This window comes from Frieseomelitta varia, unplaced genomic scaffold, assembly GCF_011392965.1.
Source record: "Frieseomelitta varia isolate USP_RPSP 00005682 unplaced genomic scaffold, Fvar_1.2 scaffold_550, whole genome shotgun sequence".
NCBI lineage: Eukaryota > Metazoa > Arthropoda > Insecta > Hymenoptera > Apidae > Frieseomelitta > Frieseomelitta varia.
Window position 1 is genome coordinate 31,459 of NW_025110313.1, and position 21,775 is coordinate 53,233.

The 21,775-nt window shown below is 28.6% G+C and overlaps 5 protein-coding genes across 16 annotated transcripts in view; 2 read left to right on the forward strand and 3 right to left on the reverse strand.

Annotated features, from left to right (window-relative positions):
• Positions 1-6,198, reverse strand: part of LOC122533750 (glycoprotein 3-alpha-L-fucosyltransferase A) — a 23,145-nt gene extending 16,947 nt beyond the window's left edge. For 3 of the 9 annotated variants that reach the window (XM_043663767.1, XM_043663761.1, XM_043663762.1), the window contains exon 1: positions 5,848-6,197. The gene's annotated coding sequence lies outside the window, so the exon portion shown is untranslated. Of the gene's footprint in view, positions 1-1,836; positions 2,126-5,847 lie in introns of those variants that run through there. The other 6 variants (XM_043663764.1, XM_043663763.1, XM_043663769.1 and 3 more) reach the window with 3 other exon arrangements.
• Positions 6,199-7,775: 1,577 nt separating this feature from the next.
• LOC122533753 lies at positions 7,776-14,756 on the forward strand. Of its 2 annotated transcripts, none has more exons than XM_043663771.1 (10): positions 7,776-8,107; positions 8,276-8,383; positions 8,588-9,303; positions 9,406-9,595; positions 9,811-9,974; positions 10,247-10,539; positions 10,647-10,878; positions 10,955-11,147; positions 11,278-11,850; positions 12,127-14,756. In XM_043663771.1, the coding sequence occupies exons 2-10, from the start codon at positions 8,380-8,382 to the stop codon at positions 14,325-14,327; spliced, it is 4,566 nt and encodes a 1,521-aa protein (XP_043519706.1). In that variant the 5' UTR covers positions 7,776-8,107; positions 8,276-8,379; the 3' UTR covers positions 14,328-14,756. The 2 variants fall into 2 exon arrangements, with proteins under 2 accessions (XP_043519706.1, XP_043519707.1); XM_043663772.1 differs by having other exon boundaries at positions 8,282-8,383.
• Positions 14,757-15,181: 425 nt separating this feature from the next.
• Positions 15,182-16,533, forward strand: LOC122533744 (28S ribosomal protein S10, mitochondrial). Its single transcript, XM_043663753.1, has 5 exons — positions 15,182-15,358; positions 15,425-15,691; positions 15,929-16,050; positions 16,134-16,335; positions 16,405-16,533. The coding sequence occupies exons 1-5, from the start codon at positions 15,344-15,346 to the stop codon at positions 16,456-16,458; spliced, it is 660 nt and encodes a 219-aa protein (XP_043519688.1). The 5' UTR covers positions 15,182-15,343; the 3' UTR covers positions 16,459-16,533.
• On the reverse strand, positions 16,338-18,215 carry LOC122533747. Of its 2 annotated transcripts, XM_043663756.1 has the most exons (3): positions 17,532-17,991; positions 17,279-17,446; positions 16,338-17,020 (listed from the first exon to the last, which is right to left on the reverse strand). In XM_043663756.1, exons 2-3 carry the CDS (start codon positions 17,367-17,369, stop codon positions 16,599-16,601), a joined length of 513 nt encoding a protein of 170 aa, XP_043519691.1. In that variant the 5' UTR covers positions 17,370-17,446; positions 17,532-17,991; the 3' UTR covers positions 16,338-16,598. The 2 variants fall into 2 exon arrangements, with proteins under 2 accessions (XP_043519691.1, XP_043519692.1); XM_043663757.1 differs by lacking the exons at positions 17,279-17,446; positions 17,532-17,991 and adding an exon at positions 18,167-18,215.
• Positions 18,216-18,259: 44 nt separating this feature from the next.
• Positions 18,260-21,762, reverse strand: LOC122533743 (beta-1,3-glucan-binding protein-like). Of its 2 annotated transcripts, none has more exons than XM_043663751.1 (8): positions 21,421-21,762; positions 20,623-20,841; positions 20,242-20,330; positions 20,031-20,170; positions 19,709-19,869; positions 18,930-19,303; positions 18,743-18,844; positions 18,260-18,659 (listed from the first exon to the last, which is right to left on the reverse strand). In XM_043663751.1, the coding sequence occupies exons 1-8, from the start codon at positions 21,635-21,637 to the stop codon at positions 18,561-18,563; spliced, it is 1,401 nt and encodes a 466-aa protein (XP_043519686.1). In that variant the 5' UTR covers positions 21,638-21,762; the 3' UTR covers positions 18,260-18,560. The 2 variants fall into 2 exon arrangements, with proteins under 2 accessions (XP_043519686.1, XP_043519687.1); XM_043663752.1 differs by having other exon boundaries at positions 18,262-18,659; positions 20,242-20,324; positions 21,421-21,761.
• Between the last annotated feature and the right edge of the window lie 13 nt (positions 21,763-21,775).

Here is a 21,775-nt window from a genome sequence, read left to right on the forward strand (position 1 = left end):
TTTTTTTTTTTTTAACTCAAAGAAAACTGCGTACACGTGTGTTTTTGTAATAAATGTTGCATAAATATTCAAAATTTGCTTACGATCGTTTGTATTTCACGCTTTGTTAATTCTTTTTCCAAAAATGACTGACAATGACAAATCGATGCCGAACATGTTAATACTTGGTCTCAAAAATTTGAAAATTCATTGAAACCTCAATTTTAAAATTGTGCTGCTGTTTATCGTAACAACAATGGTTAATTTTTATATTTTGAGTTGATAATCGAACTCTCGATAAACTGGTTCACATGAGATCAAAGTAATCTATCAAAATTCACAGAAATAAAAAAGATAGTTCATTATATTTGAAACGCTACTTGAAAACGTGCTATGATTTTATCGCGTATTATATTCATGTATATATATATATATATATATATATATATATATATATATATATATATATATATATATATATATATATATATATATATATATATATATATGTAGCGATCGATACATCAACTATCTATTTATGTCATATTCAATTTGTATCCATCTATTTCTATTCTGCAGAGCTAAGAATTATCCGTGGTGAAAAAAAAAAGAAACTTGCAGTCAAAGTTGGAGGAAGACTTTCAAACTCCGTCATTCCATTTTTTGTTGACTGGATTGTACAGTGCGGATGAAAGTGAAGTTTTTCTCTATCTCTTATTATCACTTTCAAAGCACGGTATAAAGAAATATAAATAAAATGAACGATATACCAATGTATTATGTTGTAAGGTATGTGAGAGGAGGGAAACGTGGAGTCTAAAGTTTGAACAAAGGTAACCGCTGTTTTCAAAATGTTCAGTTTCGTGCTGACGGTTAATGACCTGACAAACACGTTAGGTTCTAATTCGACGTATTTTCGCTTACAAGTATAAACTAATTCACCTCATTGTTCACGTTATTGTTAGTAGAATTTGTATTCACCTCGTTTGCCAGCGCGAGTAATTCACTGAATATAAAAAACATCTTATCGAGCGTCCCTCAACATTGCCTACACAGAGAGACCGTCAACCAAGTTAACGAATTGAATTCTTATCGTTATATCATCGATCAACGATTTTTATGACTAAATACCATTCGACGAAAATACCATTCAACGACGGAATCGGAAACGAAGGCTCGCAGGCAACTGATGACTGTAACCATTGGGTACACTATGATTATGGGTATCTTATCATTAGTAATTGCAAATGAAATAACCAAGTGGATATGAACGAAATGTGTGGCTGATATTTTTTTTTTTTTTTTTTTTTAGTGTTACACACCGTTTATTTTTCATTGAAAGTTAAAAACTATTTTAATATTTTGCAAAAATATCTTAATATTTTGACGTATCTTAAATTTTTCTTAGGTAATATTTTGTTCAAAATCAGTATAAATATCCATGGAACGTTAGATGTGGAAAAATGGCAATGTTTTCAATAAATATCTATTAAAATGAATATATTAATATATAATATGTGTACTATTTAATATTTGAAAATTAATTATCCTTGTCGTCTCAAGCTCTTTCTGAAGAAACAAACATGTCTAATATTATAATCGCTATTTTTACATTTTTCTCTGAAAAAATCGTGCATTTAATAATTATCGCAAATCAACAATGTTTTATAATTTGAACAATTTTATTTTATTTCAATATTTGTTTCACGTTAGTCATGCAACTGCTTAAAAATCTTTGGAATATTTTATTTTAAATAAACGACATTCTTTATTCGATAAATGACACATAGCTGGACAAGGTTAAAGAAATATATTTCCTTCAAATAAATATAATAAAGGCAATGTGAAGTTACTTACAATAATTATTGCAGACCGAGTCTCGTTTACTCTATTAGAATCATTTACATCTGAAATTTCGTCCGTACTACTTGCAAGTATCCTACTTGCAAGCTTGTAAATTTACTTTTTTTTTCTCTCTCTCTCTCTTTTATTGTAACGTACATCGAACAGTTCACGTTCATTATGAACTATAGAGAAGTTGTCGAAAGATAAGCAAAACGCTTAAATAACTTCGTGCGATATACGCGAATTGTTTTATTGGCTTAAAACTTAATTCGGATTTACGGTCGAAACGAAAATGACGAATACGATTGGTTCAATATAAATCGTTATCATGGGCTTACTGTTGCTATCTAAATGTACTAAAAGATGGCAAGTTACATAAAATTTATTACACCTAAGTAGAAAGCAGTCTACAATTCTACGATTTTACTCACAAATATCGTAACAACGATCCTCTATTTTCGCTTCGTTGTTATTCATTATTACTTTGCTCATTGTCCAAGGCGAGATCTTCGCTTCTAACAACAGATCCCAGTTGTCGCAAAAAATATCGATTATAGTCTCAACTACATTTTCTTTTTTCTTTTTTTTTCAAGGAGCAAGCAAATTAAGTTCAATTGCGTATGTAAATTTGATGGATTTCATATCGACGGATAAACACATTGTGATTCACGACGAAGCGATCAATTTACTAGATTATGCTCTAAAATCTGGAATTTAACTAACGATATTGACACGCAGGCTTAACGTTTAATCGTTAAATGCATTTGAACGTGCAATTTTTGCTTCGACACTAGAACTACTAAAGCGATCAAAATGATCAATTTAATAACTTTTGCTAGACATTTTACAGACGTGAAAGTGTATTTTTAAAGATTTAAATAATTTTTCGTACAATATATGAATAGAAGCTTGTACGTTATAGTTTCTTTATCTTTTTGCCTTCAATGTCACTGACAGAAATTTTATGCTTTAATCGTCGATAATTCTAATGATAAAAGCTACCGTTCAATCATCCAAGTCTATGTATCTAACGAACGTGTGCCTCATTGCAGTGTAAATTGCATAATGCAGACACGCGATAAACAGAAGTTTACGTTACAGGCCATGTATACATAATATCTCGATTATCTAAAATGTGAATAAAGTGTAGACCAAATGTACATACATACGTATCACGATGACCTAAATAACGGGGCATTTGAATTTTTTTTCCAACTGTTACTGCATTCCCGGACGTACAAACAAAGAGTTTTAATAGCGAAACGCGTAACAGGAAACTAATAGATTTCACCTCTTTTGCATCGCTATGTGCCTTCATGTTCTATTTTATAACGTAGGCCCGCATGTTCAATTTTCAGTTCTCCAAAAGTACAGTGAACTAGTATATAGTATATAGTATATAGTATACTAGTACTAGTATATATGTTATCATCACTAGCTGACAGTACTACCTTTGTGTCTAAGTACACTTACATGCATAAATATCTTACTGATATGTGATATTATTTGAACTAGATAATCATGATAGGTGCATATCTATGTACCAACATATCCATTTATTCTTTAACGTGCTAATCCTTTTGAGAATATCTTTGTTAACACAAATAATAAAATTTATTCGTTTAATTTAGTTTAGTTGGGTCTCTCTACAAAATTCTACATAATTTTCACGCAAATAGAGTATATTTTGAATTATTTCTGGTACAATTAATGTTCTAGAAATCAGAATCTATTCCGAGTCTACCCTAGAATGAGAGAGTGAAAGTACCATGCCAAATTACAGTACAGTGAAAACAGATTAGTTTATTAGTACTCGAAATTAATTAGAAATCCGAGATACGACCGAAAATCTTTGTAAAAGTAAAATGCTTGATTCTGCGTGCTCTTGTAGTAACTTTTTACTTGTAGTGCCATATCTTTTCATATATCTTATCGTGTAATCATATTTTAGTGGGATGTAAAAACATTCAAACGTTTCGTATGTCTTAGGCGTTAAATCGATTTCGTTTTATTTAACGATCAAGCTCGTAAAGTTTTATAGGTACTGCAAGCAAGACAAATGGAAATAATTTCACATTTTTTAATCAATATCGATTAAAAATTAATATGAAACATTTAAACTTTCCTTTCGTTTTATATATATGTAATCTCTCACTGTACGTAGGCACTTCATCGATAGTAGAGACTATATGTTGCTGGTATTGACAAAACTACAAGTGCACAACTACTAATCTTTATAAATATTTATAGAAACTAATCTTTGTGAATATTTCAAGCAATCTTTAAAAAAATATATATATATGATAATGTTTCAGGTAAAATAAATATTATACATACATACATATGTATATATACTTGTACTTACTGTGTATATACACATATACTTAGTGTACTAAAAATATATACATAGAATTTTTACATATTCACATATTCACATACGTTTGATAGAACAAAACAATTGACGTTAGTTGTTTTCTTTAGGGTAGGTAACACACCATAGTAGGTAACATTTACCATACTAAATTTGACTATGTAACTCTGTAATGCAGTACTGGTGCTATCGGCTTCTTATTATCAAAATATGTATAGCTAAAGAGGTGAGGAACTACTATAGAACACCGTACCAGCATGAATCAACCTTCACGCCCACTTTCCTAACTCACCCCCTCGTATTTTCCGCGATAACTTCAACATTTCGTGCTGAAATCAACCGGCGAAACCAAATATTAGAATCATCTGGGCTTGTCTTTAACAATTACAAATTATACAATGTTTAAAATTTCGTTGCTTCGCGTAACTTTTCTTAAACTCGCAAAATTAATCGTAATTAAATTACACAAATTAATCGTAATTCCTTTCCCTTTGGCAGTATAATGTTTGAGATATTCAATTATACATGTATAAAAATCGATGTTTTTGACGTACATACATAGCAAACACTTGAAATCCTTGATCATGAATAATTTTAAGGGAAGCGTCACATGCAAATGCCAGGCTAGAATATATTATGAATCAACTTATCTTCATCATAATTACAATCTTAATTGTACGTACATTGATTTAAAAAGTATGTACACGCTGTGTACATTTAATAAATGCAAATATATAATTAATACATCGTTATATTTGCTTGAGATTTTCTTGATAGTGCCCTAGAAGAATTATAATATACATATACGTATGTATATCCAGATCTATTTGCCAATATTTTTGTAACTTGTAATAAATGATTCAAGAGAGAGATGTTTATTAATTCAATACTTTGTTTCAATTAATAACTTTTATTAATTAAAACAAGTCGGTGAACAATTTTTGATAACAGAAGAGTATATTTAGAAAAAGAGCTTCAAAGATTGAAAAATATAAAAATAAATATCCTACGTTATTGCAAATAATCTTTAATAGTTTTTTAATATTGCGATATATTATAATTCTATAATACTAATTACAGATTGTACATGTCTAGATACTATTATAATATCATTGTATAACAATTGAATTACTTTAAACTAAACTGCGCCAAGTTCAAACAATACAGTTAAATCTCAAAGTTCACACGTGAAAGTGAAAATTCTATTGAATTGTACGTGAAAATATTTATTATCCGATAATTTATAAATGCAAGTGAGAAACTACATGTACAAAGTTTATTTAGGAAAAAACGCGGAGTGATAAAAACCGCGCCCGAAAATCTGGCATCGAACGGATGTTTAACATTTAGCTCAGAGTTAGCGCGAGATCTTCATAAAGAAAACTAAAGCGTCAACCAAATGTTGCAAAATGAACAGCTACCGATTCGCAGTGTTGGTTTAGGGAAAGAAGCGACTGTCATAACCGATAGGATATGACATGATACAATAAAAGGTGCGCCTGGTACGATATACAAATAATAAAATATGTACCATATAAAACGCTATCATGCTAAATATCACGCAGAGCAGTGACAGTTTCATGGCAGCATGCGATACCGGGAACATAATGAACAGACAGAAGAAGAATGCAAGGAAGAGAAATTATTCTTACCATATGCGAAAAATGCATCGGGGAACGTGTACCACGTGTTTAACCACGAAATACGTGTAGCAGTGCACCACGAAGATGCACCTCGATGATGCACTCACCCTTAGTCACATGTCCAAATCCTTCACGTCGGGCACCACCTATGCGCGAGATTATTCATTCCCGATCGGGCGGTTCACGGTGTAGACGGTTGGCCTAGCCCGTCGCTTCTGTTCCTCTCGCTATATCCTCCTCCTACTCCTACTCCTCTGCCTCTTTTTCCTGCTCTTCCTCCACCTCGTCCACCTATTCCACCACCTTCTGGGTGTGCGCAGTTCCTTTTCGCTTCCGTAGACGCTGCTGCGCGTACAACACACGCCACCCTCTTTGCCCCATCCTCGCAACCCCCGAGCTTTGTGTCGGTATCACGCACACCGAGTCAGCAAGGGGAAAATCTATAAGAGCCGCGACTGCGCCCAGAGAATTTCCACGTACAAACCATCTTCAGCTTCGCGGACTTGATCACCGTACCAGAACAGCATACAAACACACTCACAATTGCTTGTCCTGCACAGCTATTAGGATCCCGATTTTACGATCGAAATCGGAACGCTCGACTTGACTCGATACACTTGATACTTGACAAGCGTTAAAAATCGAGACAACTACAGAACAATGATGCAAGAACGAAGGGGTTTTATGCTTTACTGCAAAGGCTGTATGCATATGTTTATGTATGTATTTATTGTCAACGAGTTTTATTGCAATAATCAGTGCAGTGACTATAAATACATAAGTAAGTACATATGTGTCATGCATATTTTTTCAAGCATTCTATAGTTGTGAAATTATAATTGAAATTAAAGATTAGATAAACTCGAGTTTTAACGTAACGTCGCGGTTTCAAATTAAATTCAAATTAACAGAAAATTCAAAATTTCGTAGTAACTTATTTCATAATCCTACTAATCTTACTAATTCTTTTCCAAATTATAATTAGTAGTAACATATTATAAAATGGGTAATAACATGTAATTGTATCGAATGATGTAAACGATACGTATTTTATTAACATAAATATGTTAAAACACCAAACTACAAAATGTTTTATGTGGGAATTTCAATTCCCACGCTACGTGCATATTAATAAATTTCAAACGTTTAACTAAGCAATAAATTTTGTAAATAAAATAGTTTAAATATAGTGTAAATAAAATTTTATATATATATATGTGTGTGTGTATATAGTACCATGTTATAAAAATAACGTTATATTTATACATTACAACAATTTAAATTACATGTAAATATCAAATATTATGTATGTTTAAAAAATGACAAAAGATTTATTTTTCTATTTGTATACAATAAAAAAACTTATCGTTATTGCATCATTAGAATAGAAAACAATTGTATAATGCGTTTTGTTAATATTGCAATTAATAATTAAAAATAATATTTACATAACAATAAATTATTCTCACTTCAAAATCACAGAAAAACAATAAAACAATATATATGTTGCACAATTATAAATACTAAAAAATATAAAAGTTATATAATTTTAATTATTTGCATAAAGAATAAGTTACCATTTAATATACTATTTTAAAAATATTAGATAACATTGTGCGTACTAGAAAAAAATAGATGTATATGTATGAATATAGTATAGAGTTATTAAGCCTGTTAAGTTTTTTTAGTAACATAATTTATCAAATATTTAAAAATAAAATTTATTTATAAACATGTGCCTACGTCTTGTTACGTATACATTACATCGCGTTTTGTACTATATATGTAGCAATTTATGTTAAATGTCTCTTGTCATGATTTTTCTTATACATCTATAAATCACTAATTTTAACAGTTCTAGGGATTTCGTGTATTGAAATTTTCTCAAGTAAAATTTTCCTGTGCATATTTTCATGTTTTGTTAATATCTTATACATAATAATAATAACAAGAAACGTTTAATAATCGAAATATTAATATATAACGAATGTAAAAATATTTATCAATCTCGAAGAAACTAGAATTTTAAACTGGGCACTACTCGATTGTTTTCGGAACGCCATGTTCGCCATTGCCCATCGTGCGATTAAATTTTACTTGGCATTTGGCTTTGAGTGGCATGATAAAATAAAGGGAAGATTATATAAAACTTTTGTAACAAACGAATTATACATATAATAGAATTATTTAAAAAGGAATAAATAATAAAGTGATATATATGTATATGTGTTTGTATGCGTGTGAGCGTGTGTAAATACTTTTGTATACGGTAAGAAATTTATTTTTGTGAATATTATGACGTACGTAAAATATTTATAATATACCGATAATATGATATGAAGATAATATAAAAATAATATAAAGATACAATAACTAAAGTCTTTGATAGAAGATTTGATTTTGTTCCATTTGTTTATTGATTTTATGTATGTATAAGTTATAGGTAAAGTCGATTATCAATAGAACGTTAATAACGTTTTCATCCAAGAGTCTATCGAATCTAGATACTGAGAACATTCACGTTTAAATATCGATAGAAGAATGGGTAAGTTGCTTTCCATTATATTATACACAATATTTCATTATACATTTTTGTCACAAATATTTTCAAGATCTCACAATTTCATTGAAATCCAAATTAAATAGAAAGATTGATGTTTCAAGTGTAAAAATAATAATCATTATTGTGCATCCATTCTTCTAACAAGATTAGAATGAGCTTTTATAGTGAAGGTTAAATGTCTTGCAGAAAATTCAGGAGCAGTTACAATCGAGGGGGAAAATTATGAAATAGTAGATGAATGTACTGAAGAAGAGGACACATCTAATAATGGACCACGTAAATCCGTAAAAAATACAGATATTGAAAAACAATCTGTATTGAATGAAAGTATAGAACAAAATGAAAGTGAAAATAAGAATGAAAATACAATTGTGAAAGACAATGAAAATGTAACTGTGAAGAAGGAAAAAGATGTAGATATCGAAAAGGACAAAGATAAAAATACAGAGGAAAATGAAAAAATTCCAAACATCAATTCAACGGATAATGCATTGTCAAATAATTCGAGTTCTAATGATAATAGTCAAAACAATATATCAGATGCAAAAAATAAATGTCTGCAACAATCAAATGTAGAATCAATTGATTTTACTGCTGATATTACTTTAGACCAATTGGACCAACAAAAAGATATGACAGATGAAGATATTTTACTTCATTTAGACGAAATTGAAAACATAGTTTTAGATCCTACAGATTTTCAAATGCAGAAGGAAAGTGAATCGGAAAAGAACACAAGAGATCAATTTTTTCATACGGAAAATAACTTTATTGAACAAAGCAACAGTGATAAAAATATTAATGTTGATGAAAAAATAACATGTGCTGTAAACAAAGAAATCAAACAAGAAACAAAAGCAATAAAATCTGAAAAATCAAAATCTGATTGGTATGAGAAGAAGGTAATCTATGAGATGTAATGTAAAAATGAATAAATAACATGCGTAATTTATTATTAATTATTATTTATTATATTTATTATTTATAATTATAATCTTTTGCAGCTTACTGAAAAGGAAACAATTATAAAAGAACGACTTTCAAAAGTAGCTAAAGTTTTAGGAATTTCTTACCCATGTTATGAAACATGGTTAGAACATGAAGAAAAAATAAATGGATCTCCTCTATGTAGATTAAAACCGTCTCGACGCTGTTGCTTAGATAAACCATATACAAATCGTTGGAAATTCATTTGTAAGTATCTCTTGCTATTTCTACTAAAAATTCATTTTGCATTCATTTTATTAATTTGTTAAACAACTTTGTCTGCAATTTTATATGCACATATAAATTTGCAAGTATTGTAATTCCTTATTGTTTACTTGTTTTTAATAAAAAATATGTATATATAATAATTTTCATTTCAAAACAATTTTAAATTGATATAATCAAAATTTACATATATTTAGGCAACAAAAAAGAGATATGTGAACCCATAACAGATACGGGCAACTCTGATAATTCTTTTAATAAAAATAAAAAAATAGTCTGGAAATTGGAACCTAGTGGAGCATGGGGTGTAAATATAAGTAATGAATCTCAATTTCCACCTTTTGTACTCCGTGCTGTAAAGGTATGTCATGCTATAAATTTTAATGTCTTTTGAAAAAGACGTTAAATTTTTGTCTATAATTTACTGTTCACAAAGCGTCACTTCATAAACATGTATTAGCTCCAGCATTGCTTGATGTACACAATGGATGATGTGAAACAATGGATATTAATATAAAATATTGTTAACTTTAATATATTATAAAATATATTATAAAATATTGTTAACTTTAATATATTATAAAAGCTATGTTGTATATAATAATTATCAGATTATATTTGTTTATATTACAGATATTTGAAGATTTTCTTCAAACAACAGAACAATTAATCTCGGAAACTTCTAAAAATGTAAATTTTTTTGATGATGTATCTATAGATGTAGAATTAAAAAAGGACGTAAATAACGAAGGAAGACAGAATTGGTTATGGCTAGTAGTGCGTTGCAACAGTATGGATGAACTTATGCTATTTGCGACTGGAGAGAACGTTAGTCGCTGTACAATGGATAGATTAAAACAAGTTTATGAATCTGGACCTGGCAAAGATTGCAATGTTAAATCTTTATATTGCAAATCTACAAATAAGTAAGAATATTTTTTTTTTATAAAATTAATATTTAATTTTATATAAATATTTAACCTACATTACTTTTATTAAAAACTAAATAATATATCATTTTTTTAAATATTAGGTACAATGATACTGCTGTCACAGATACAACATTTTTAGTTGGATCAGAAGCTTTGGATGAAATTGTTGGAGGACTGAAAGTACAACTCGCACCTAAAACAAACTTTTGGTCAAACGCCGCAGGAGCAGAGAATGTAGCAAATACAGTGATAGATTTCCTTGCACCTAGTCCAAAAACAACAGTACTTGAAATAGGATGTGGCATTGGTCTTATTGGATTGATGATGGCATCTGTAAATTATAAAAATATATTTTTATTGTCTATCACTATACTTCCTTTTCACTCTCAATTTTGTAATTTAATTTTAGAAATGTCAACAAGTCATAGGAGTAGATTCTCCATCAGAAGTAGAAGAAGCTGAAATGACATGTGAATTAAATAACATAAAGAATGCTTCGTTTATAATGGGATCTCCTGCTGAAGTAACAACTAAAATCATTGCAGCAGTAAAAAATCGTAAAACATGTGCAGTAATTAATGCAAATACTAATATTGGTCGAGGTATGTAGAAAAACATTATAAACAAATTGTCATTGTTTGTTACAATGTTTATAATTTTCTAAATATTAATAAAAAATATTTAAAAACATTTCCTATATATATTTTGCATATACGTATCTCTATTTTACAGCAATTGAAGTTATGACAGCTCTTAGAAAAATACCATCTCTTAAACGAATAGTTATGATAACAACATTAACCAAACAATCAGTACGTGCTATATTAGAATTAGCCCGACCAGGAGATCATAGTCATGGATCTCCATTTATTCCTATTATGGCATGTGTTGTTGATACTTTACCTATTGGTCCTCATTTTGAAGCAGTTATTTTGCTACAGCGACGAATGATAAACAAGTTTAATCAAACATGGTTTCAAAAAACCATGGAAAATAGCAAAAATCCAGAAGTCAAGATTAACCAGGAAAAGATAGGTCAACAAAACGCTAATCAAATAGATAAGAAAATATCAAGCAAGTCAATTGAATTGCAGACTAAAATAAACTTTAAGAAATCTTTGATCAAAAGTCCTGCAAAAAAATCGAAAATATCAATAAAAAAAACGTTTTATGTTAAACAAGAAAATCCACCTATAAGAAACAAATTCAAGAGAAAACGTTCCCATTCTCCAGATAAAGGAGAAACACCAGCTAAAAAACTAGCAAAGAAGTTTAATAAATTAAGTGTTAAACCATGGCATTCTGGTAAGTTTATTCAAAATATATTAGAAATCATATTACTCATATTATTAATCATATATTACAAATTGGATGAAAATGTAAAAATATTTTTTTAATTAGTGAAATGTAATTTTTAATACAACTAAAAATGTAACAAATATTTTCTTGTTCAGCATATCATTTTATTACTGACGTAATATTTATGTTCCACTTTTTATCTATAAAAATAAATTGTAAAACATTACCAATATTAATATATAATTTTTTATGTCTATTTAACTGTTTTCTTTTTAATATTAGATCTAACAACAAAAAAGAATAAAGAATGGGACACAGAAGATCCACAATTATATATAAATCCTTTTCATGAAAAGAAGATGCGAGAGCCACCTAAAGAACAAATCGATTTAAGAGAAAAGTTATCTCACAACCGACTGGATACAGATATTGCTCAAACATTGAAAGAGCATCAAGCACTTTTAGAAGTAGCGAAAGAAAAATTAAGCGGACCAGCACCGACTTTTGACATGAATACTGCAAAACAATTGCAGAGTATGTTAAATATTGTTTTAGAACAAACAAATAAACTTCAGAGTCAACTTCCACGTTCTGTCTGGAATCGTATTGCTTCACCGGGAAATATGAATTCAGGACAAAGAGAAAATAAACAAGATGATTCTGTTTTAAAAGGTCGTTATGTCCAAGAAATGAGTTCCCAGGATATTCTGATCACAATGCCAAATAAGAAATTTTTAAACAATGAAGAACCTGCAACGAAACCAAGAAAATACCACAATTTACCACCTTTAGAACCAACTAAAATTGTGCCACTAACAATCGCAATTGATCCGCCGCAATTGAAAGAAGAAAAGCCTTTCCGCGTTACACCAGAAAGATTTACCAGATCGTTCAAACTCGAAGTAGACGAAGATCGAGATAAAGCCTTTGAAAGAAATCGTTGGGATGAAATCGGAAACATGAAGAGACCTATTTCACCTATGAGAAGACAAATTTCTCCACCAAAGTATCGTGTAACTCCTCCTCCAAAGAGACTTTCTTCTTCTAAACGTCCATTGTTATCACTTCCAAGACGTCCATGTTCTCCTCCAAGAAGACATTTTTCTCCTCTTCATCGCCCTACGTCACCCATGTATCGGCAACGTTCTCCTATAAGACGTCAGATATCTCCTTCGCAACGACCAATGTCACCAAGGCGTATGTCACCCTTAAGACAACCTTTATCTCCGAGACGTCCGTCACCATCGCGACGAATTGAAATGAATATGCATCGTCCAATGTCACCATTCAGATATCAAGTATCGCCACGACAAATGTCTCCAATGAGATCCACGATATCCCCTTCTAGAAAGCAATTACCAATAAAGCGACCAATGTCTCCCCAAAGAAGACAAATTTCCTCTCCTAATCGAATGATATCTCTTAATAAGCAGGAAATGTTACTTTCTAAAAGAGAGCCAATGCCGCAAGAAAGACAGCCAATGCCGCAAGAAAGACAGCAAATATCGACAATGAGACGGGCAGAGTTACCACATAGATCAATATTTGAACATCCGACGTTATCACGACAATCGCCTCAAAGACAACAGTCTCCTCAAAGACGACAAATATCACCATCAAGATTTATCGAGGATTGGGATGGACCGAGTAGAGGGACCATTGAACAAACTACTTGGACTCGACCTGTTGAACGAATATCTGAACAAAATATTTGGCGAGATGAAAAAACTCCAACGTTTAATAATAGTTGGGAAAAAATTGCATGTAATGATAAACGTCGTAAAACTTTTAATCAAGAGAAGCGGGAAACTGTTAAAAATCCTCTTCGCAACGATACTTGGAATAATAGTGGAAATATTTGGAAGTCTAAACAACAAATCTATACGAAACCTATGATGAAAGAAACATGGTCGTCAAACTCTAACAATAGATGGTCAGCAACGTCTATGCCAAGCAGTAGTAATGATAACTGGAATATTCGTGGGAAGGAAAGTCTATCTGCTTGTGCAGAATCTTGGATGGACAATAAAAACCAAGATAGATGGGAATCGTTAAATATCAAAGACTCTTGGAAGCACTGTGACAAGGAAGATTTGAATGACTTACCGGAAGATGCAAAAGATCCATGGGGTGACGATGGTACTTCAGACTTGAAAGAAAGATGTTTTAAATTTGAAACTACTAATACATCAAATACGTGGATAAGAGAAAATGAACAACAACGTGGAAATTCATGGACCTCAAAGTATAATACAGATAATTGGCAAAATAAAGGATCGTCTTTTGGTACGAAATCTCAATGGCAAAACAGTGACAGTCAAAATATTAGAGAATCGCGTTGGTTCTCCCAAAATGACATTGAGAAAAAATCTACGTCTAGTGGTTGGCAAAATGGGAATACTATAGGATCTTGGAAATTTCAAAATTCGAATTTCCAATCACAACGTCCTTTTTCTTTGACTCAATTCAAGAGTTCATATTAAAATATTTCTGTTCTTAAAAATAATATTAATCATTGGGAATTTAATTTGTTAAAACATTTTTATCACTATGTCATTTTGTCTTATGCATCACAAACAATTTATATACTTCTTTCAGTTTATTAACAATATAAAATATATATTTAAGGTTAATGAAATAAGCAATCTTATATAGAATTAAAATTAAAAAAAATTTATATTATAAGGTTACTTGGTGATGTTCTATGATCAATTGAAATGAACATTCATTTTACTTCTCTGTAGTTGCTATTTTGTTATTCTAACGTTACATGTTACTGAAATAATGTAAGTATTTAAAGTATGATGTAACAATTTTCAAATAAACACAAAACTTGTTTAATACCCTATCATTAAAATCTATGCTGTGGTGTTTTGTGTATATCTCCTTTAAAACAATGTAAAAAGTAAGTTTATATTATACTTTTCAAATAAAATTGCATTTACATAAAAAAAAATCAGTTGACTTAATTCTGTTTCATGTGTATACATAAAATAATTACCTAAATATTATAATCGGTAATACTAAATATATATATTTAATTTTATTATTATCATTATGTAGTGTATTAAAAATACATACTGAAGTAGTGTTAACATATAATAATGTTCGTATGAATATGAAAATTGATAAATATGTAAATAATGATCTTTAATTTAGTACTAGATGTAGTATACAAAAAATTTACAATTTTTATTCTTTATAAATACTTATTAATCTAATAAAAACGTAATAATACAATATACTGTTATTTTATGTTTTCATGTAAAGATACACTCTATATATACATCTAATGTACATAGATATGTGTACTATTACATTATTTGTGTATCCGTGTTTGTGATTCTCATTATTTATACACGTGTTATCTACTGTGCGAAATTTATGATGTATTTACATAAAAGAAAAAATATTTACATTCATATCTAAATTTTATCAAATTTCTGAATAATAATATTTTAATTAATTCATTTCATAATTATATAAACAAAAGGGACAAATGCTTCGTTCAAAGGTGCAACGATTAAAGAAATTTGCTCAAGCGTAATTTAGGTTAAGAGTAACCTCTAATATTTTTCAGATATTTTCTCTTTCGCATATAAACAACATAGCCAGAAATTCATATAATGCTGGATACACAAAATTATTACGGAATACATTATTTTCAACTAATATTCTACATGAAAATTCAAGTGATGTTTCAAATGTAACTGAAAACTTAGCTAAAACTTCACAGGAATCTGAGAATTTAAGTGAAAAATTAAAAGAATCCAAAACTTCAATTAAGAGTGCACCTGAGAATTTAATAGAAGCTTCAGATGGAAATACTTCATCTGTTTCCACAGAAGTATATGATGATATATTTTATTCATGAATAACTATATAGAATAATCAAGAATGTATTGATACATAGATTACTTTATTTTGTTTTATGTATTTATCATAAGGTATAATTAATGATTAAAAACAGATGATTGTCAATTGTCAGTCTCAAATCTATACAACATAGGAAATGATCACAATTGATCAAATATTTTTAATGTTTTTCAATATTTTCTAATGCAATAATACTTAATACATTTAGGTTGATAAACTGTACAAGAAGTTGGAAATCGAAGTCAGAGGAAATGATGCTGCTGTTCTCAAAAGCTATGGAGAATTCGCTGTTATGGCAGCAAATCATTTAGATATAATTGTTGGCAGGCAGTAAGTTTTAATATAAAATGTTTTAAAATAATTCATAAAGATATGTACAAGGTAATATAAAAATATAAATTTAAAATTAACAGTGTTGCAATTAGAAAACCTGTATTTGAAAGATTAACAGTACTTAAGTCTGTCCACGTTCATAAGAAACATCGAGTTCAATATGAAACAAGAACATATTATAGATATCTTGATCTTTTTAATTTGACTGGCTCAACTGCAGACACATATTTAGAATACATAGAGAGAAATTTGCCAGAAGGAGTGGCAATGAAAATTACAAAGGCATAATTTAAATTATTTATTCCTAAATACATGTGAGGTACAAATAACTAATTTTTTTACTTTTTATAGGTAGAATTACAAACCTTACCAGAAACAGTTCAACAAGCTCAGTCTTCACAATAATAAACAATTTGTTATGTTTGACATATTAATTTTGTTTTTTCGATGATGACATTAACAATAAACATAATTACAATATTGTGTTTTTTTATATGTGTATTCTTTTACATCAGAACATAACTATCATCACGATGTTTTAACATTTATATTGCTGATTTAATAACTATAATATTGCTGGATGAATTTGTAGTTTTACTGGTGATTTTTTTAAATTCAGGTAACAAATTTTTTTTTGTAAATATAGGCAATAAACTTTGAGTAGTTTTAATGTTCAAAGTCCTTAAAGGTGTATTTTTTATATGTTTCGTAAAATAGCTTCCCATATCCACATTGTTATGGTTTATTTTAGAATTATTAAATGGATGACTATTATTCAATTTCAAATTTAGAGTTTGTACCTGTTGGAAAGTTGAATTGTTCTCTGGCTTTACAATTGAAATATATGGTGGCTTGTGTAACAAATCTTGAATAGGTTTATTTAAAGTAGTATTTAATATGTCTTTACTTTGGTGTTTCCTATTTAATTGAGCACTGGCTATACACTTACGTAAAATGAATTCATATCCTGGAAACATAGAATGTTATACATGTTACATATATAAATAAAATGTATAAATATTCTAAAAAACAAATCAGGAAAAAAGTACAATTTATAAAGTATTATATAAATAATATATTTTTTTAAATTTTTGTTTACGTGTAAGTAGAACGTAGAAAAAGATCTTTATATACTTTAATGTTATATCCGTTGTTGTATTTTATTTTATCAAAATAAGTTAGTATGGAATAATTACTTGTTATATTAGTAAATTGTTATACTTACTGGAATATTTTGATTGAAAATTCATATTACTGTCCAATCCATAAATTAAATGAATTATAGTTATAAAGAGAAAAATAATTAATCTTGACATTTGAAATAGAACAATAGACTAATATGCAGTTTAATATAAAAATTAATATACTGTTTAATATAGCGTGCATAAGGATTCTAAAAAATATAAAAATGAAATATATAAAATTTACAATAAGAGAAACAAATTTTAAGGATTTAAAACAAAAGTAAAAAATATCACCTTTGTTAAAATTTTGATATGTTGAGAAGATATGAAAACTAATCCATCAATTAACTAGTTCTGATCTCACTATGCAATGAACCAACTGAAACTTGCTATCTCTTTCTCTTATTTCTTTATTTCTTGATGTTATTCAAGAAAAACCGGTTTGAAGGAAGAGTCGAGTTTGAAGAGTCTTTTACCACTTCAAAAAAATTATCATGTATTTCGCATGATTAATGAAAAGAATTAATAAAATATATTATCTTCTATATTATCTAAGAACAAAATAAATATGACATTTCGAAATTTCACGTCATACGTTCACAGATACGTAGATTTCAAAGGAAAGTCAGAATGGTGATTTTGAACCTATATGTAAAGGATATTTTGTTGAATACAATGGAAATTATTTTGAAGAATAAATTCACTTATTGTTAGATATAAGAAAGTATTATCGAAGTATGCCCTAAAATAAAATGTTCATTACATTCTATATTATATATATATATATATATATATATATATATATATATATATATATATATATATATATATATATACATATATATATATATATATATATATATATACATAATTTATTTTCTCTTTTAAATTATCTTTCTTCTTCGATCGTTTTGTTGATATACATTTACCGATAGTTTGTATTATAACATTTGGCCTAGATTGCGATTTCATTTTTATATTTATTTGAATAAATTTATTTATTTCTTTTGTACAAATTATTGATTAATTGCGAAATTGAAAAGGACACAATGATTAATGATAAATTTGATGGCATTTTATAGGTATGGCAATATTTGATTCATCTCTACGAAGGCGGACATATTTATATATTTAAATAATTTATATTATTTGCGGAAACATTGCGCTATATTTAATTAGTACAAAGTATATTTAAAACTAGTAACGGAGAAACTTAGAGTTACTACGATGTGTACAAATTGACTTATGATTATAACTTATGTTCATTTATAATTTATCTAGTACTCTTTTATGTTTACATAAATTTTTAATAATAGCGCAATTTTAAAATGACCATACCCGAATATAATCAATTTCGAGCGCGGTATTTTTTTTCCAACTTGGCAACCACAGATCTTTTGCATGCCAAAAGTTCAACATTGCCTAGAATATATCAAATATCGTCAGTTAATTGTATTTGATCAATGTTACAAAAATAATGGTATTATAAAAAAAGTTATATTTACCTTGGCACCAACATTTTTCCACGGTTTTGCGTGTTCGGAGCTAGTTGTTTTATCAGGAAATACGCGAATACCACCAACTCCCACACCAATTACGATACGAAACTATTACGGTATAGTAAAGATTGTTAAAGTCAAAAATTATATGTATATTTGTTAGTTAAAATATGTTGGTTTTTCAAATACATACTTCTTGATCAAAAGGTGCCATTTTGTTGAAATAACTCCCATATATCCAACCATCCGTTGGAGGTTTTAATTTATCAACTTCTTTATCGTCTACGAAAAATTGGAATCCGTCAAGATCCCAAATTGTTGTATAAGTATGAAAATCTTTTGTCCAGCTTAAGCCATTTTCTCGTATCTGAGAAACCATGTAATTTGTAACGTTCGTATCGTTTGTATCTTTACCTACACGGATTCCAAAATCTAATCTTCTTGAATCATAGATGCTTCCATTGGTAGCGTTAATTAAATTATCGTTTCCACGTGCAAGACCGAGGATAACACATCCGCTGGAATAATCGGAACCATAATAACCATACTTTGGTTTAAGCCACATTTCTGTTGGAATTGAATACAATATTTAATTCCTATTTTATTAATTATTACTAAAGCTAATTAAATTAATTATTTTCATTCCTTTTATATATATTAGGTCATTAGTTTTTTATTAAGTCTTTGTCTTATAAACGTACACATTGTATACTTGAATTGTCTCTTCGAAGATGACATCTGTTATTGATGATTTAGATTTTTTGATAATTTCCATAAATTTAAATTACATTAATAACAATAATTAGACAGGTCTAATAATGATTTCTGTAATGATCTGAATGGTGATAATAAATGGTTACATGCTAATTTTGTTTATATGTAATTATGAAATTTGTTGAAATAAATTTTGAAAGGTTGCGCAGGAATCACTACAATACGCAGACGTCGTTCTTCATCAGGATTAATATTTACCTGGATATAACCAGTCACCTTCAGGGAATTTTGCTCTTATTTCAATTTTACCGTATCGAAAATGAAAACTGCTCGTGATTAATCTGGTAGATACAATAGGCGGTAAAATATTGAACGATGTGGCTTTACGCAAACATTCAGCTGAAATCTTACTGGTACACCTATGATGAGTAAAAGCACTTTAAATTATATCTAAATTATAATCTCTATATCTTCATAATTTTTACAAATAAAAGACATCTTTAAGACGTTAATTAAATTTAATTTTAATCGGACAATTTTGTAATGCATCCTACATTTTAAAAATTTATATTACACTCACTCGCTAAGTATTAATGTTCCATATGCAGTTATATCTTCACCATAGTCTTTTTCTAAAATCATTGGTTTGATTTTGAGTATCCCATTTTTAACAGATACTGTTGGCTGTTGTTCATTGTGGTAAATACAAAATTCATAGTCCTATAACAAAAGAACTATGTACCTAAATTTGATTATCGATCAAAACTAATGTATTTAGTGTATTTACTCACTGGATTTAATGGTATTTTCACTTCGTATTTCCAAATTGATTTATTAAAGGAGTCGAAAGTTTCATTGAACACTAACTGACTAACTATAATTAGAAAATACTTTTCTATATTTGTTACATGTATACTGCTACTTACAAATTTTATTTATACCATATAACGATATACAGCAATATAATCTCTACTTATTTAACAATTTGGAGTGATTAACGAGAGTGATTAAGAGTGATTCGAAGAATCGTTTTTTCAGTATCAATATATTTCCATTATTACATTATTAATAAATTTGTCATTAATTCAAATATTTTAGTAACATTTGTATTAGTTACAAGAATAACAACATAGCAAATAATATAAATGTGCAATATAGGTAAACGTTCATACCTTTCCAGGTTCCGTTTTTGTTATACATTACTTCCTTAACTTGCACGTAAATCCAATAATGTATAACATTTCCTTTCATTAAGTTTATATTTTGATTTTGAATTGTCCATTTTCCATTGTCCTTTCTATACACTTCATTCGATATTCGTCCTATTTCGTTTAATTCAATAGCCTTATTTATATTCCCTTGAAACGCAAAAAATTGCAAGCCTGGTTCATCTGTTATAAAATTGAAAGAATACGTTGCATTTATTATACAAAACATATTAAAATATTATTAAAATAAAAATGAAATTTTTGAATAAATGTGTAATAAAATGACTGTATTACATACGAATTTCTAAAAAAATTTCTGACGAGGAAGCTCTAGCAAATATATCTATGCAATTATTATTATTATGTAATTTATAGCTTTTTAAAAATTTGAACATTGTATAAACTTACTATAAGGAAAAAAAAATGTATGAGCTTGACCTGAAGAAGTAGTGTAATAACGCAATATTGATAACAAAGTAACAACCCATATTGTTCTACTTTGTAGATTTTTAAATATATTAATAAATATCTTAATTTATCTTGGTGTAATAATTTAATTTTTTGGAAGAAATTTATTACTTTTTATCAGTATAAAATCACGTATAAAAATGTCGTGTAAAATCAGTCATTATAATAGAGATATATAGCAATTTTATAAGACATTGTCCAATAAAACCAACATATAACAAAAATAGATAATTTTGCAATAAAAAAAAAATGACACAGCACTGTATTACTTTATAATGGTTATTATTTATTTACCTGGTATTGATATGCGAATTCCTTTTGGGTTTAAAATTTCAAACATTGGCGTAGATGGCACGTAAGAATTTACTTGTGTCAAATAGTTTAAAGAGAGTAAGAAAATTAAAATGGAGAAAATGTTGTAACGACACATGTTTCTTAAGAATGATTTAGCTGATGAAACAAAAATTATCTCTAGACTCTCTGTGCAAAAATAAGAAACATGAGGTTGCATAGATTACTGTCCACTCTACACTGATTTCGTTAACATTAACACAACCGTAATTGGTCCTACAGCTTTTCGAATTCCTTTTTAAATTTTCTATTTAATATTTTATTTATTAAAGAATACGTTACAACTTAATCCTCATTG